The 17,307-nt window shown below is 36.8% G+C and overlaps 1 protein-coding gene across 1 annotated transcript in view; it reads left to right on the plus strand.

Moving 5' to 3' along the window:
- The window catches only part of LOC103492908 (probable cytosolic oligopeptidase A), a 37,382-nt gene extending 20,343 nt beyond the window's left edge, over window positions 1–17,039 (plus strand). The window contains exons 9-17 of the mRNA XM_008453459.3: window positions 2,623–2,730; window positions 2,801–3,046; window positions 6,038–6,183; window positions 8,397–8,514; window positions 9,498–9,657; window positions 9,758–9,789; window positions 15,922–15,987; window positions 16,333–16,404; window positions 16,687–17,039. Coding sequence (XP_008451681.2) covers window positions 2,623–2,730; window positions 2,801–3,046; window positions 6,038–6,183; window positions 8,397–8,514; window positions 9,498–9,657; window positions 9,758–9,789; window positions 15,922–15,987; window positions 16,333–16,404; window positions 16,687–16,773 — 1,035 coding nt within the window. The 3' untranslated portion in view covers window positions 16,774–17,039. The remainder of the gene's footprint in view (window positions 1–2,622; window positions 2,731–2,800; window positions 3,047–6,037; window positions 6,184–8,396; window positions 8,515–9,497; window positions 9,658–9,757; window positions 9,790–15,921; window positions 15,988–16,332; window positions 16,405–16,686) is intronic.
- The last annotated feature ends 268 nt before the right edge of the window (window positions 17,040–17,307 follow it).

Genomic DNA, 17,307 nt, shown 5'->3' on the forward strand with positions numbered 1-17,307 from the left:
AATGTGGAAGGTGCAGGAGGATCGGTAGTAGATTAATCATAAAATTTGGAGGAAGACAACTTAGTTTGAACATAGATCTTGAATGGAACAATCTTCTTTTTGCGCTGTCTAATGATGGGAATAATAAGGCCTTTCAATTTACTAGGGGTTGGTCTTGACCAAGGCTCGATAAAGGACCTCATCAATAATGAAGGAAAATGGCAGGTGAGGGGTTCTTTTCACCTAAAATTCGAAAGATGGGATAAACACAAGCACAGTCGGCCCCTCACCATGAAAGGCTATGGGATAAACACAAACACAGTCGGCTGCTCAAAATCAAGAAACTCCTTTGGACTACTGGAGCAGGAGAACCTTTGAGGTTATCAGGATCATTTTGGGGGACTTGAAACCATTGCCATGGACACTTTAGATCTGACCAATTGCATAAAAGCTAGTAAGCAGAATCTTTACGGGTTTGTACCCTCCATGAGTCTACTGATTCTAAGAGGGGAAACATTTTTTTAAACTTTGGTGATTTTGAATGTTTGAATCCCCCTTTTCTATGGGAGTACTCTTATGGTTAATGATTTTAAAAATTCCATTGACTTGTTAAGAACTAGGGAGGTAGATTGTGCAAGATGAAGGTTCAGATCCCTCTTTGACCCCTCTTTTTCCCAGGTTTGAATGTTCCGAAATCCAATTTCGCACATCTAAACATAGCAAGAAATCCATTTGCAGTTCTAGAACACCTTCAAGAACCCTCAACAGCACCGGAGAAGATAGAAGAAGCAAGAAGACAGGCCGAAACTGCCTTAATTGCACCAGAAACTAAAAAGTTATCTTTTTTGGGTTTTGTAAATCCCGTTAAAAGCAGTTGTGTAGTTGAGTTTGTGGGTCACGCCAAGTCAGATTCTCATTTAAAAAACCGCTATTTGAAGGGTCAGAAATAGAGAAGGAGAATAGAAAGGCACCTTTAATTAATATCATGGTAATTATGAGTTTAGTTCTAGAAATAATGCTGCCAACTCATTGAATCCTCTACAGAAGCATAATGATCTCCCTCTCAAAGAACCTTAGTCAGATGATGCAGTCCAAAGTTCTCTAGAAATCGACATTTTAAACAGATTTAGTCATAGTAAAGGAATAAAAAAGTCAACTCCCCGAAATTTTGTCTATAACATTTCATTTGAAAGCAGACGTCATTTAACAATGCATGGACTACTCTCCTATTGTCTAAATCGATTGGGGCATGTTATCTCAAAGCCCTTATTTTTTATCCCCATAGGAAATATAAACTCAAGCCCTCCCGTTTTGAAGATAATCCGGATATCTTGAAGGTGTGTAGTTCCAAAGTCCAGGCCTCTGATTCTTTCAATAGGTCAGTAATTGATTCTCTTGCTCCAAAATTTTTCAGTTACTTGAGTTTCACAGACCCTAACACAAAGGTAACGTTATTACGAGGCTCCCCTTGCCATCTTTTGTCTCCATAAAAAAGCTGGTAGACACCCTTCAGTGTTAGTAGTGAAGATTCAACAGGCTTGAGGTGTCCTTAAGATCAGCTTATTATGCGGAGATTGAACGGATGGATTTAAATGTTCTATTTGAAGCTAATTTTTCCCTGCTAGACGATGCCCCTTGGTCCTCCCCGCTAAAATGTTCAAATTTTTTGAAGGAGTTGGTGCTCGAAGTCCAAGATTGTTGTATTATTCTAGTTCGAGCAAGTTGTTTCGTCACTGCAATACAGTTACTTCCACCAATGAAGGTAGTCTCCTGGAACACAAGAGGCTTGAAGGTTCGATCCAAGCACATTGCTCTCAAGAAGTTCCTTAAAGCGATTAATCCAAAAGCAGTAATGATCCAAGAATCTAAAATGGAAAGATTTAACTATGCTTTTATAAAAAACACTTTGGAGCCCTAGGGCCAGGGGTGTTCAAAAGACAGTTGAAAACCAAACCGAATTGAAAACTGAACTGCAAAGGTTTTGTTTTGTTTAAATTAAAACTGCTTCTTATGTGATTTGGTTTGGTTTAAGACATTAAACCGATTATAAAACCGAACAGAACCATAAGAGGGTAAACGGTCGTATAGAAAGCTAAACGATTGTGTAAGAGGTTGAACGATCGTATAGAAAGCTAAATGATTGTGTTAGAGGTTAAATATGAATTTTTTATTGGTTTAGACTCCATGATCAACTCTACATTTTTCTGAGAAGTGAGACCGATTGTTTTGTTGCAAAGAGTTTTTTCTTCTTCTCGTGAGTTGGTATAAAAAAATACGGTGTTTCTTACCATTCAAAGCTAAAAAAGAATAGGAAACTTTGAAAAATACTTGATTTGGAAGAACATGTACTGTATTCAGTTTGTTATATTTCTTATCTTACATTGAATTCTTTCTGTAAATGTTGAATTTGCTACTTAAGGTACTGTTAATCCCTTAAACTTATTAGATTATATTACTTTTTCGGTTGCTTTCCTTAATTAGTTATTTGAATAGTTTGGATTGGCTCAGCGTAATTGTGTCACATGCAGAGCCACTCCACCACCCACCCACCCACCCTAGTTTTAGTTTATTTTGGGAAAATTTTGCATGTTCCACTTTGTTTAGTGGTTAACGCCTCAATTCTTTTGAACAACTTATTTACAGGAAGAACTACGACCATTTTTTTCCTTGCCAAGGGTTATGGATGGCCTTTTCAGTCTTGCAAAGACGCTTTTTGATATTGATATTCAACCAGCTGACGGTCTTGCTCCGGTATTTATTCCATTTACTTTGTCTTACTAACCCTGGTTTTGTATGTACTTACTTGGCCCCTTGTTTGTAGGTTTGGGATAAAGACGTTAAATTTTACCGTGTGAACAATTCTTCTGGAAGTCCCATTGCTTACTTCTATTTTGATCCATATACACGTCCATCGGAAAAGAGGGGAGGTGCATGGATGGATGAAGTTGTTTCACGAAGCTGTGTGTTAGCACAAGATGGCGCCCCAGCAAGGTTGCCTATTGCTCATATGGTGTGCAATCAAACACCGCCAGTTGGAGGAAAACCTAGTTTAATGACATTTCGTGAGGTAAAGATGTTGATTTACTTAAAATTACATGTCTCTCAATTAAAATTACACGTCTTTGCAGATTGAATCTAAAATAGATTGTCTTGCTAAACATATTTTCATGATGCTCTCTCTCCCCCCTATCCACCTTCCTTTAACCCCACATGATCACATCTAGCTTGTCTATCTGCTCTAACTCCAGTAATGGCGTTATGCACATCTGTAATCTGTATGTCGAACAATGTAGCATCCCTAGAGCGGTAAAATGTACAGTGGGACACAAGGTTTATGTTCATGATTGCAATAGAGGAAGTAATGGGAAGAAACGCAGGTTTTTGGAAAGCATGAGAGAACTTGTACAACATAACCATTGGTTTTGGAAAGAGACAGGGTTTTTGTTCCTATTATCAAAGGGGACCTTGGATTGGCCGACTTGAAAAACAGAAACAAAGGGTTATTGGTTAGATGGATTTGGAGTTACAAGTTTGAAGATGATGCTCTTTGGAGACACCTTATTGATGTGAAACATGAGTCTACTCTCTATTCCCAGAATAGAACTTTCAATCATTATAAGGGCCCATGGACATATGTTGCTAAGGTACCCAACTTGATTTTTGATGGCATTGCATATATGATTGGTAATGGTGAGAATACATCTTTCTGGAATGGTTTTTGGGTTGGATCCACATCTCTCAAGACCAATTTCGATAGACTATATACCTTATCAAGGAATAAAGAGGCATCCCACATTGTTGGAACTTGACCTATCAGGCATGGGATCTTGATTTGAGGCGACACCTTAATGAGGTTGAAATCACCGAATGGGCGGTGATGTTCTCAATATTACTTGCCCTTTGGAAACCCATCAGAAAATGATACATGGAAATGGAAATTGGAGACCTCTAGTACATTTACTTCGAATGGATGATCCGACACATTGCTCGGTGTGGTGATGATGGCAACCCTTACAAGCTTATCTGGAAAGGCCCTATTCCAGAAAAATCCGCCTTGGATAATTTCTACTCCTAGTTGGTGTTATTAAAAGGAAATTAGGGTTCATGGATTATCTGCTGACTGCTTCGCTCTTCTTCGTTTGTGTGGTGTCGTTATCCTCCAATTTGGTTGTGCATTGCTGCTGTCTGGGTAAAACACATATGTTGCATGATCTAGAGACGTAGTGGCTCTCGTAATTAAAAAAGAAACTTGGTTCAATTAATTGGTTGGGTTTGATTTAATTAGTTTGGTTCAAGTTGTTCCTATTTAGTTTATTTTCAATTATGGCAAATCGAAAAAAAAAAAAAGAAGAAAAATGAAAAAAGAAGAAGAACAACAAAATTATAGGTCTTTCTTTCATTCTCAAATCAGTCGTTCGTGGGTTTCTATTTCCAGCCTAAAAGTTCTTTGTGCGTTTGGTTCTTCATGAGTTTCTAATTCTATCTCAGATTTGTTGATCTGATTCGAAATTTTTCTTCACAAACTCAAGTTGTTCGTCATTCTACCACCTTGAGTTTGAGGGAGGGTGTTAAAAGGAAATTAAGGTTCATGGTTTATTATTATTTTCCTTTTTGGTATTTTCCATTTATGTACTTTCCTTTAGTGGGCCTTTGAGGTCTATTTATTCCCATTTGTAAAAAGTCATTAGGTACTCTTGAGTTATTTTGAATATTCATTATATTGTATACAATTATCAGGTGTGTCTTATGCCGTTATGGTGGGGAGACTACTATGCATGCATCTTTTGGTTAATTGTGAATTTGCACAATCCTTTTGGATGACGATTCTCTCATATTTTAACTACCACATTGTCTTCCCAAACGATCGTCTCACTCTTATGAATGTGCTCTTTATCGATCATCCATTCAAAAACAAAAAAGAGACGTTCTGGTGCTTCATCATCAAATCCTTCTTTTGGCTTATATGGAATGAGCGCAACCATCGTACTTTTGAAGATGAGGAATCCAACTTCACTCACTTTTCCGATCAGTTTTTGTATACAACTTTCACTTGGTGTAAATTCACATTCACCCCACAATTTCTTTATTACGGTCTTACTTCTCTTATCTCACAATGGAATAGTATTTTATAATCTCTCACGGCATTTTTTCCCTTTGTAATTCATCACGTCAATGAAATTATTCATGTTTCTCATTAGAAAAAAAAAAAAACATAACCCTTAGTTTGGAGGACTAGTTTGTCTCCACTATAACTTTACAGATCTGTACTACCCCTAATTCACACAACTATAGTAATTGACATTAAGGAGAGACAACCTTATGGATTAAAAGATACCAACAGAAGAGGAATGGCAACATAAGTAAAGGAACTCGAACAAGGGTTTTTTGAGTTCAAGTGGGACCACTGTTTTAAGGTGGTTGGCCAAACTATTCAAGTGCATGTCTAACATGGATGGAGATTCATGGAGGAATATACAGCTTACAGAGAGATGCTTTTGCTAGTAGTTTTGCCATGAGAAATGGTTTACATACGCAAAAAGACCATTAGACCTCGAGAGGTCCTTGGGTGTCATACTCAAAGCTTTTTGTACTGCCAACAAGCTTGATGTATGGGTATATTGGCCTTTTACTTGTCTTATTCTGTTTTTTTCACAGGCATGTGGACACCAAGGTTTATGTGCGGTCAGGCTTCATTAGGCTCTTATTTGTATTCCAGCTAGTTCGTGATTTTATAGCCGTTGGTTTCTGTTTTACAGCCAACAAGCTGCTTTGACTTTTGGTTAATTGCTGCAATTTTAGTTAGTTGTTTACTATCTGCAAATTGCTGTGTCTGGTTCTATGGGTATAAAAGACTTGTAATTTGTATTTGTTGATCAAAGAAGAGTTTTTTTTTAATGAATTAACCTTTTCTAAGAAATTTCCCAAGATTCAGTTACACCAGATATATTCTTCAATGAATCTAAATTATTTGAAAATTTCACTTCTCATAGAAAAAAATCTAAACTAATATTCAAACAACGTTGTTATTCCTTCTAAAGTGCTTTGACATCCTTTACAGGTAGAGACAGTATTCCATGAATTTGGTCATGCACTCCAGCATATGTTGACAAAACAAGGTGAAGGTTTAGTTGCTGGTATTCGTGGGATAGAATGGGATGCTGTTGAATTGCCATCTCAGTTCATGGAAAACTGGTGTTATCATAGGTAGTTTGGTTCCAAGTTTTGTTGTTTGTTTGTTCTATGTATAATAATTAATGAATTGGCAAGCCTTCATTTTCTCTCCAAATTGGTTGATGCTACTTCGGGATTGCAGTCCTACTGCCTGAGAAGTGTTTCCACCAATCAAGTGACAGTGATTTATCACCCTGTTTTTTAGTTTGTAATGGTTTTGTTCCTTTGGAGTTTTTTTTATTAATGTTTTTGGTGTATTACACTGGATTACCAGTCCTTATATGGCCTTGTAGTTTTTCTGATTATTTCTTTTTGCCTTTTTGGATGTGATGGGGGTGCTCTAGCGTGTTAGCCTAGTTGAGATGTTCGGGTACACCTGTTGATCCTCTCTTTTCTCATGTCCTTTGTATTTTGTACATTGAGATTTTGTCTCTTTTCATTATATCGATGAAAATTGCATTTCCTTTGGATAAAAAGTTCTTTTTAAGGAAAAATGTTATTGTTGCATATTTTTCATTTAGTTTTCAAAACTGTCATTTTTTGACTTTGAGTGGTGAAATCCAAATGGGAGAAAGTTCATTCATTTTGGAAATGAAACAAGTCTTTTTGTTGATGAGGAAAAGAGTACATGAGAGAGAAACTATAAACCCTAGACTTCTCTGTCGATCCTGAACTTGCTGCAATTCATCTCCGACTGTCACCCTGTCTCTTTCTTCTGCTGGTTCTTTCCAACCGTTCAATGTTCACTGCCCCTTCCAGTTCGCCTTTAAGAAAGCTCTAGAGAAGAAGTTTTTCTTCGGCATTTTCTCTTTTGTTTTCCTTCTCTTTGCCACTCCCTAGCCATCCCTGTGCCTAACAGCCTTGCTGCCATTTGAGCGAGGTGATCATCAGTCAATTGCTGACATTTCGTTTCCAGTGGTTGGTTTCTTTCAGTCTTGGGATGATAGAGAACACCAGTCGGCCAAACAAATGGTGAGTACTGATGAGGTGAAGCCAAGATTTCTAAGAGCCTTCCTTCTTCCAAAGTCGCATCAACCCTTGGTTCCAGCTTACTTTTAAACAGTCAGTTCTCTCCTTGGTTCATACCTTTAGTTTATTAAAGGTGTTTCTAACCCCATATCTCTTAATATAACTTTATCCTCTAGTAATTCTAACGTGGAATCAAATTTCACTTCAAGCAGTGTGGAAGACAAACTTTTGTAGAAGAACCAGGGTAACAATAGGATTTTCTTGCAAAAGTTTATAATAATCTATTTCTAACAGAAGTCAACGGGTCATTTGTAATTGCAACAGAGTCTAATGCAGCAGCAACACTCGTGTCTTCTCCTTTGCTTCCAGCTAAAATCTGTTGAGGTTTGTGATCTTCATATCAGGCAATTCCCACTCAATCTTCGGGTGTTAGAGTTTAATGTAGAGTCTTAATTTGGTTGTCAATGAATCTTAAAGTCCTAATCAATTTAGGGTCTTGTTTTTTGGTTCTTTAACCTACTCGGTGGCTTTCCCAAGGAGGTTTTTGTGGTTTGTGTGTTTGCGCGGTTTCTGTTCTACGATTTGCTGGCTGTGTTTGATGGATAGGGGGAGTAATCATCGGGATAATATTCTTCCTTTATTTTCAAAGATTAAGAGCTTCTTTTTTACCCTTTTTATGCCATTGGTTTTGTAAGGTATCCCATTACAAACAAGTGTTATTTAATGAAGAAAGAGCCCTAAGGCTATAGCTCTTCTCTCTGTGAGAGTCTGATATTACTTCCAAGCTAAAAGAAAATGGAAATACACCCTCAGCTACTTACACTACCTTTCCTTTTCCAAAGTACTTTTTACCTCTCTCGTGGTCCCCTCTCAAGCTTTACATAATATTTACATTCCTCACTTATATGCTTAACTTCCACCCTCCCTTCTCCTATACTGATGGATGTGATTGGTCTTACAGTTTTTTTGTTATTACATGGTGTAATTGTTGTCTCTCTCTTCCTGTCCTAAAACACGATGTATACTTTTTCACTTTTCTTTTCTTTTTCTGTACCTTTTCTTCTCTTCTATCCAATTGGAGCTTTTTTGAAACTGCTTTTATATTGTGTTTTATCAACTTCTCTTTTGCAACTTCATGTCATGAATGAAATTCTAAGCACTAAGGTGCTCGATAGCCTAATTTATTGTCTTTTCCAATATAGTATAATCTTTCTCGGTTTTTATTACTCTTCTGGTGACTCGTAGATCTATCTTTGTTAACCTTAAAACTTCTGCAGAGATACTTTGATGGGCATTGCAAAGCACTATGAAACAGGGGAAAGTCTCCCTGAAGAAGTGTACTTGAAACTTCTTGCAGCGAGGACATTTCGTGCAGGTTCCCTGAGTCTCCGTCAGGTTGGGATGTTTTAGACGTCATAGTTTATGGCCCTTGCTTTCATCTCACATTTTAATTTGAATCTATTTAAATTGTGTCTTATAACAAGTAACAACATAGTTTACTTTAATTCTTTCCTCACATTTTAGGTTGTTTAGGACATCTAATGAGCATTCTTATGAAGAATTGTGTTTTCTTGTTAAGTTAATGATTTCTAAATTAAGTTTTTCAAATATATATATATATATATATATATATATATATATATATATATATATCTGTGTGTGTGTGTGATTATTATTATTATTTTAATTTTTAAATTTAAAAAAGAAAAAAGAAGGTTGTCAGAGTGAGCATAATTAAGTGGAAATAACATGTAGTCATTCCTAACATGCTTCCCATTCTCTTTTCTCCTCTATGTCCTCTCTCCTCTATCCTATCTTTTCTTTTCGACATCAATGGCACAACCCCTTCTGCCACCCTTGCCATCCATTACCATAGATAGGAAAACCACTACTGATTCATTACCATAAGGGGATGTCAACTTAGTTGAGATGTCAAATCACCGATTCATTTGAATTGGAGTTCATTGTTTTTATATGATGCACTTTGAGCTATCGTGTCATTTCATTATCTTAATAAAGATAGGAAAACCTTCACCATTGAGGTCCTACATGGCATAGTTTCTAGGGACAAATCTTTTACTCTCTTTACAGAGGGAATCCTTCGATTATACTATATTATCTTAAAAAATGAGAGAAGTTTTTATTTGAACACTTTTTTAGAGGGAGTTTATTGTTTTTTTATTTGCGGTAATCCTGCCTTTCTTTGTTCGGCAGGTGCACTTTTTATTTTTATTATTATTGTTGTTATTATTATTATTAATCATACCGTATGCTTCTAATCTGATAGGGAAAGATGCACAATTGACAATTGCGTGCACTTATGGATGGGGCAGAAAAAAGAAAATTTTAATTCTCTTGCTGGCTATTGTGATTTGTAGCTTAGGTTTGCAAGTGTTGATTTGGAGCTTCACACTAAATATGTTCCTGGAGAGCCAGAGTTGATCTTTGCAGTTGACCAAAGAGTGTGCAAACAAACACAAGTGATACCTCCTTTAGCAGATGATAAATTTCTATGTAGCTTCAGCCATATTTTTGCAGGTTCAGCGTCAAATGTTTATCAAATATTTGATATGAAACTTTCCTCCATTCCATTTGTTTTATGTTATAAACTAGTCATAACTTTTGTTCTTTCCTTCAGGTGGATATGCTGCAGGATATTACAGTTATAAGGTATTCATTTTTATACGAGCCATAGTCTTTTTTTTTTCATTTTTCTTTTTTTACTTAACTTCAAATGTTCAAGAATAACTTTAGTTGTAAAGAACTGACCATTAGTGACAAATTGAGAAGAAACAAAGAAAATTCCAATGGGACCCTTGTCCACTGTTACTAGAAGGAATTCAGCTCCTACAAAAGTTACCTTTGCTTCTATTAAAACAAAAGATTCCTTTTTTTTTCTTAATGGAAATGACAACTTTCATTAAGAAAAATTGAAAGAATACTTTAGTTGGGGGACCAACTGTCCAGTGAAATAATTAGAAAAGGTCTTTGAAATCGGAGCCCAACGGAAAACATGAAATCTAATCAAAGACCAAACCTCACTATGATCCCTTTCCCCATCACAAAAGAACCTAGTCGTTCCTCTCCCCCAAATGTCCCCAAACACCCTAGCAAGTCATAAGTATAACCCCCCTCCCCCAAGGCTACCTCGATTGTCACACGAACACCCCAATGGCCAGCATGGCCAACACCGAATTCTTGCAGAAAAAGAACACCATACGGCATGCGCATATTGGGAATCTCAAAATAGGTGATCGAGGTCAACTGCTTTCGAACCAAGCATGCAACAAAAAGGTCCAACAAGCAGTTTTTGTCTCTTTTTATCTATTAATAAAGAGATCTGTTACCATTTAAAGAAAAGGCCTAACAAGCTAAGTCCCCCTCCTAACAAGCCTATCAACAAAGACGCACCGACACTTATAATATGGCGAAGTATCGGTGTCGGACAAGTTTTCGACACTGACACACCGCCGACACGTCTTTGACATGCCAGCTAGCGTGTCCATTTTCTTTTAAATTTTCGGGCACGGTCAAAGTACAGTACAGACATGGTCTGGAAACATGGGATTAAAAAAAAACTCAAATTGAGGCCCAAGCCCATTATCCCATTCAGCCTACTTTTTCTTTTTAATATTAGCTTTCTTAATTCTTACTTTACGTTCAAATGGCAACCTTCCCCCTTCATCTTTCCGAATTCCTATTCCTTTACCGTTTACGTTCACGCTGCCATATTAAGTTTACTTTCACGCAAACTGACCAGGCCATGATTCACAAACGTCTCTACCTACTCCCTTAAAGGAATTTTGCTGGTCGCTGTCAGTGCCTCTCTGTCGCTGTTCGCTGCTAACCTGCTTTCGCCAGTTACTTTCTGCCTTTTTTTTCTCTCACAAACGTCTCTGCCAACTGCCGGAAGGGGATTTTGCCCGTCGCTGTCTGCCAGCCTGCACATCAATTTCTTTCTACCTATTCTTTTTTCTTTTGTTGCTTTGTGGTCAGTTGCAGGGAAAAATCTTATTTGGTTACTTTTTTGTTTTTATTTTAAATTTAGTATGGCAGAATCATCTTCAAGTCATAACAAAAGTAATTCAAGAATGACTACTGAAGACGAAACAAAACCATTATGGCAATATGTGACAAAACATCAAAGGTTGAGTGGTGGAGGAGGGAGTTTTGCTTGGCAATGTAATTTTTGCCTAGAAAGGGGGAAAGGTTCTAACACAAGAGTTAGGGCACACCTACTAAAAATGGTCGGATTTGGGAATGAGGTATTTAAGAAGGTCACACAACTCACACCTAAATATCGTGTTGACATGCAAAGGTTAGAAGAAGAATCTAAAGTTCGTGTGGCAAACAACGCTCCTAAGCAAGTTCCATTACCACCTTCACGACATATGCAAATTGAATCTCAATATTTTGGATCGGGAACAGGAAGCATGGGTAACTATTCATATTCCTTTTCACCAATGAAACAAAAGAAAAGGAAAGAAAATGTTAGTGCTCTTGAGAAGTCATTTAACTTGGCACTTCGTGATCAAGTAGATTCGGAGACAGCTAGAATGTTTTATTTTTCAGTTTTTCCTTTCCATTTGGCTAAAAATCCACATTATGTGAACCTCTTTGCTTTGGTTGCAAATAATTATTTGTCAGGTCATTTACCACATTATGAGAATAAGTCTTCTTCAAAGGGAAAAAGAAAATGCCAAGAGATTGTTTCAACCTATTAAAAGTACTTGGTCTACAAAGGGAGTAAGTATTATTAGCGATGGATGGAGCGATTCGAAGATGAGGCCATTGATTAACTTTATGGCAGTGACAGAAGGAGGATCAATGTTTATAAAAGCTGTAGAATGCTCAGGTGAGACGAAAGATAAATATTTTATTGCAAAACTGATGAAAGAAGTCATCAATGAGGTGGGACACGAGAATGTGATTCAAATAGTCACTGACAATGCTACAAATTGTATGAGTGCAAGGCAAATTATTGAATCACAGTTTCCCAATATAGTTTGGACACCATGTGTAGTTCATACCCTCAATCTTGCCTTGAAGAACATATGTGCGGCAAGAAATATTGATAGTAATCAACATTCTTCGCAGAGTGTAGCTAGATTTATGAAATTTCTAATTGTGTTATATTTATCAAACACTTTATCACTAATCATTCTACGAGACTAGCTATATTCAATGAGTTTGTATCTTTGAAGTTAATTGCAGTAGTAAAAACACGATTAACATCTACCATCATCATGCTTAAAAGATTTAAACTGGTTTGCAAATAATGGTTATCAGTGATAAGTGGGGATGCTATAGAGAAGATGATGTGGTGAAAGCAAGACGTGTAAAAGAGTTGGTGCTTGATGATATTTGGTGAGATAAGATTGATTATATCCTTTCTTACTACTCCTATTTATGATATGAGTAGAGTTTGTGATATGGACAAACCTTGCCTTCATTTGGTATATGATATGTGGAATACCATGATAGAAAAAGTGGAATTGGCAATCTGTAAACATGAAGGAATGCATGTCGACGAATTTTCATCTTTTCATGACGTGGTGTGGTGCATCAAACTTTAATTGATCGATGGAATAAAAATGATACCCCTCAATTGGGTACTCATCTTAGATCTTTATTTTATTTTTTTCAATTCCTGAACATACTCTAAAGTTTGATCCACTTTTGGGTTTCAAGAAGACAAGTCTTGAGTCCTGCCACATCAGGACGTAGAAGTATCAAGAGAGAGGATGAAGTGTATTAAGTAATATTTTAGTTTAGAGGATGAGCGCACAAAATTGAACATTGAATTTGCCAATTTGTCTACAATGTTTGAACAGTTTACTGACCATGAATCCATACGTAATAGATATGATATGTCTTCGATGAGTTGGTGGACCATCTATGGTGCCTTCACTCCAACTTTATGGTCACTAGAAATGAAGTTACTAGTTCAACCTTCATCCTCTTGTTGTGAGAGAAATTGGAGTACATATTCATTTGTGCACTCCATGAGAAGAAATAAGATGACACTGCAACGTGCAAAAGACTTGGTGTACATCCATAGCAATCTACGTTTTTTATCGAGAACTCCTGAATATCTCAAAGGAGAGACAAAAATGTGTGACATTGTTGGAGATTCGTTTGATCCATTTTGAAGATGCAGGAATGCTTGAGGTGGCTAGTTTATCTTTGGACGAACCAAAATTGGAAGCTATAGTTTTTACCGATGTTGGTGGTGAGGTGCAAGTTCAGGATTCTCAAGAGATCATTGGAGAAGAATGAAGACATGTTCTTGATTTTATTTTGTAGTTTTGTAATTTTTTTGCCTTCTGGTTTTTGTTGTGTTGAACAAACTACTCTACTAAAATTTGTATGTTTTTATGGCTCTAAACTTGTTATTTTGATGTTTTTAATTGGAATCCTTGTTATGTAATATGTTTATATAATTATATGCATGACATATATTTAATTTTTCTAAGTAAAAAATTGACGTGTCCCCAACATGTCCTGTTTTACTTTTTTTGAAAAATGGCGTGTTGCCTTGTCAGTGTCGTTGTGTCGCGTGTTGGTATTTGTGCTTCCTAGCCTATCAATAGTGTTAACCCAATCGCCTTCTGACCAAGCATGCAACAGAAAGGCCCAACAAGCAGCTTTTGTCTCTTTTTATCTATTAATAAAGAGATTTGCTACCATTTAAAAAGAAAGGCCTAACAAGCGAAGTCCCCCTCCTAACAAGTAACAAGCAACAAGCCTTTCAATAGTATTTACCCAACCACCTTCAACCAAGCATGCAACAAAAAGGCCTAACAAGCAGTTTTGGTCTCTTTTTATCTATTAATAAAGGGATCTGTTACCATTAAAAAAAAAGGCCTAACAAGTCAAGGCCCCCTCCTAACAAGCCTATCGATAGTGTTAACCCAACTAAGCAAAATTTGCCAGATGAAAAATTGATTTTCTTAAGAACCTTGGTCCTCTAAACCATATTAAAAATTGACTCCCTAAAGGGGATGTATCCAACAACATTGGAGAAAGACTTACAGACTCCAAACATGAATGTCCCTACTTCTCTCCCTAAAACTGCACCCCTCAACCATAGAAAAAAGAGAAGCAACATCCGTCGTGTCCCTATTAGTCACATTACGATGGAACTCGAAAGAGAAGGACGTAGAGTTATTGGACCTAACCAAATGATCTAATATCGTACTGTTTTTGGAAATGGATAAATGATAAAGATGCGGAAATGAGGAACAAAGGGAAGACTTTCCCACACATTGATCCTCCCCTCCCCATTAAACTGAGAAAAAGTTGGAAGCTCAAAAGACATATTTTTTTTAGGATTATGGTGTGTGCCTTTAACCCCTTTTCACCGCCCATTTAAAAGGATGGGTACCATGCTTACTCTCAATAATCCTATGCCATAAAGAATCAGACTCAAGGAGAAAGTGCAAAGCCACCTGGCCAATAAAGCTCTTGTACAAATTCTTAGATTACGGATCTCTAAACCCCCTTGATTCATAGGGTGCCCCTCCGCTTCCCAATTCACCTCCACCCCTTCCCACAGAAAATATCCCATATATTTTTCCAAGCTATTGCACGCTGAACTGTGACCCCTAAAGAGAGACAAATAATACATTGGGACCCCACTTAGCACATACCTAATCAGGGTTAATCTGCCAACTTTTGAAAAGAACTCTTTCTTCCACACCTCTAATCTTTTACAAATTTTCTCACAAACAGGATCCCAAAAGGTCAAAGTTCATGGATTTCCACCTAGGGGAAGCCCAAGATATGATGAAGTGAAAGAGCCAACCTTGCAATCAAACTCCTCCACCCTCCTTTACAACTTAACTTGATTTGAGTTAATTCCAAATACGGTACATTTGCTCCGATTGATTTTTAACCCATACATATCTTGAAACCTCTTTTCAAGAAAAAGAAATCATTGTATCATCCATGAATTGAAGATGCGATGAGGTGACTTCATTCCTTTCCTTTCAACCCTAAAATGATCAATAATGTTTCCTTCCATCCCCTTATAAATGATCCGACTGCAAATCAAACGATAAACAAAATCGACCCTCTAGGGGTTCCACTGATGAGAATAGAATACTTCACATTCCTTATGCACCCCCACATCCGCATCCCCCATTTATAATCGAACCCTTTTTTCATTAAAACTCTATCCAAAAAATCCCAATTCACATGATCGTACACCTTTTAAAAATCAAGCTTAAGCAACACCTCTTTTTTCTCGATCTATACTCAATGGCTTCATTAGCTACGAAGGCTTGATCCAAAGTCTGCCTTCCCATGACAAAGGCACCTTGGGTTTCATCTAGAAAAGATCCGTAACATTAGTTATGACTTTACATATGGGCTTTCTTTGGAATGTACTAGAAAAAGGTACCACTAGTTGTCATCTTTCCTACCTTAAGTTGTATGTCTTTAAATTAAAGCTTGCCACTTGCTTCTCAAGAGTGTTATGCAAGAAATTTTCTGACCATGTTTTTTAAGATTATTTAGTTGGACATATGGGTGAGGGTTGCGACTTAGTCCCTTGTGATATGGACAATATTAGCTCAGGAGTGGCTGACTTGTTTATGGGCAAGAGCAAGTGCCACGCAATTTGTTCATGAATCTGGTTAAATCTGGTTAAAGCGAGCCCACTTGATAAGTTTTTATTTACTTTGTTCTTATCACAAAAGAGAAATTTTATAATCTATTTTAATATTGTTGTAGTGTTTGAACGTTGGGACTATTTCTTTCAAATAGATATTTTCTCCCTCTAAATCTTATGTATTGCAGTGGGCAGAGGTTTTATCTGCTGATGCCTTTTCTGCATTTGAGGATGCTGGGTTGAATGATATCGAGGTATGTTGGAATGAGGTTGTCATTTTTATTGACCGTGTTCTTGAATTTGGTGTTTACTTCTCAATTAACCTATCTAAGTTCGGGATTGTCTTCATTGAGATTGGTTAAACGCTTTACTTCAACATCTACTGTAGCTTAGAGCTTGAGGTTGCCATGTGACGTTGCATGGACACTATTGTGTTGCACACCTAATTAAACTAGCAAAGGTGTCACACTCAATCGATGTGCACCTACCTTCTTTTAGAGGGCATAAGCTAGTGCTTGTACCACGATTATTTTTTATTATGATTATTTGCATAGCTGTTTCTTTAATTGCTCTGGTTATTTTTGTTCTTTCATCCACAGGCTGTAAAGGAAACTGGGCATAGATTCCGAGAAACTGTTCTTGCTCTTGGAGGTGGAAGAGCTCCACTAGAGGTTAGACGGTTGAATTTCATTTTTGGTAAAAGCGTATCATTATTGAACTTTGCCATCTTTTCTGCACTCTTTCCTTCTTGTAGTCACAAGTTTTGTTGACCAAGTAATGGAATATCATAGAAACTTGGCAGAAATTATGAGGATTGATATTTATATGTTAGACATAAACTCATCTTAGTTTTGATCTAATATGTTGTAACAAATTTTTTTTATTAAAATCACAGTTGAAGAAGAGGAATGATAAAGTTGTAGACTAATTTCAGGGTTTTGTTTTTTGTGTAGGTTTTTGTTGAATTTCGAGGGCGTGAACCTTCACCAGAACCGCTGCTCCGGCACAGTGGGCTTTTGGCTGGCTTAGCGACTGCATGATTTTTCACTCACTTCATTCCATGTTTGATGTTATGCTACTGCTTTTCATTGAATACTTCTGTACTGATACTTGTTACTTTCATACCCCTACCCCAATTCTAATTTTATTCTCAGGTTAAGGAAACATCCACAGTGTTTCTACTACTATAGGTGAAGATAAAAAAAAACCAGCACAATTAGCTACAAAATAATTATTTGAAACTATTTAGCTAGAGCACTGTTTGAATAAAAAATTAGCACTTAATAAACAAATAATATTCACGATAGACCCTAAAATTTGGCCGGTTGATTGGTTCTCTAAATTCTTCCCTCACCATCTTTATGTGGAATGGAATAAGTTGTTCTATGTTTATTTTTTAACTTTGATAGGAATTTGATTTTATAATTTTGAGAATGGTGCTTATAAAAACTCCTTCCACGTGTCATACTACTACTCTTATATGCCACTTCTATCATTGTAATTGAATGATACGATAAAGTATATAGTAATCTTTTAGAATAGTAATTATTGCAAAATCCATTGTTGGTGGATTT

Source organism: Cucumis melo, chromosome 7 (assembly GCF_025177605.1).
Source record: "Cucumis melo cultivar AY chromosome 7, USDA_Cmelo_AY_1.0, whole genome shotgun sequence".
Lineage (NCBI taxonomy): Eukaryota > Viridiplantae > Streptophyta > Magnoliopsida > Cucurbitales > Cucurbitaceae > Cucumis > Cucumis melo.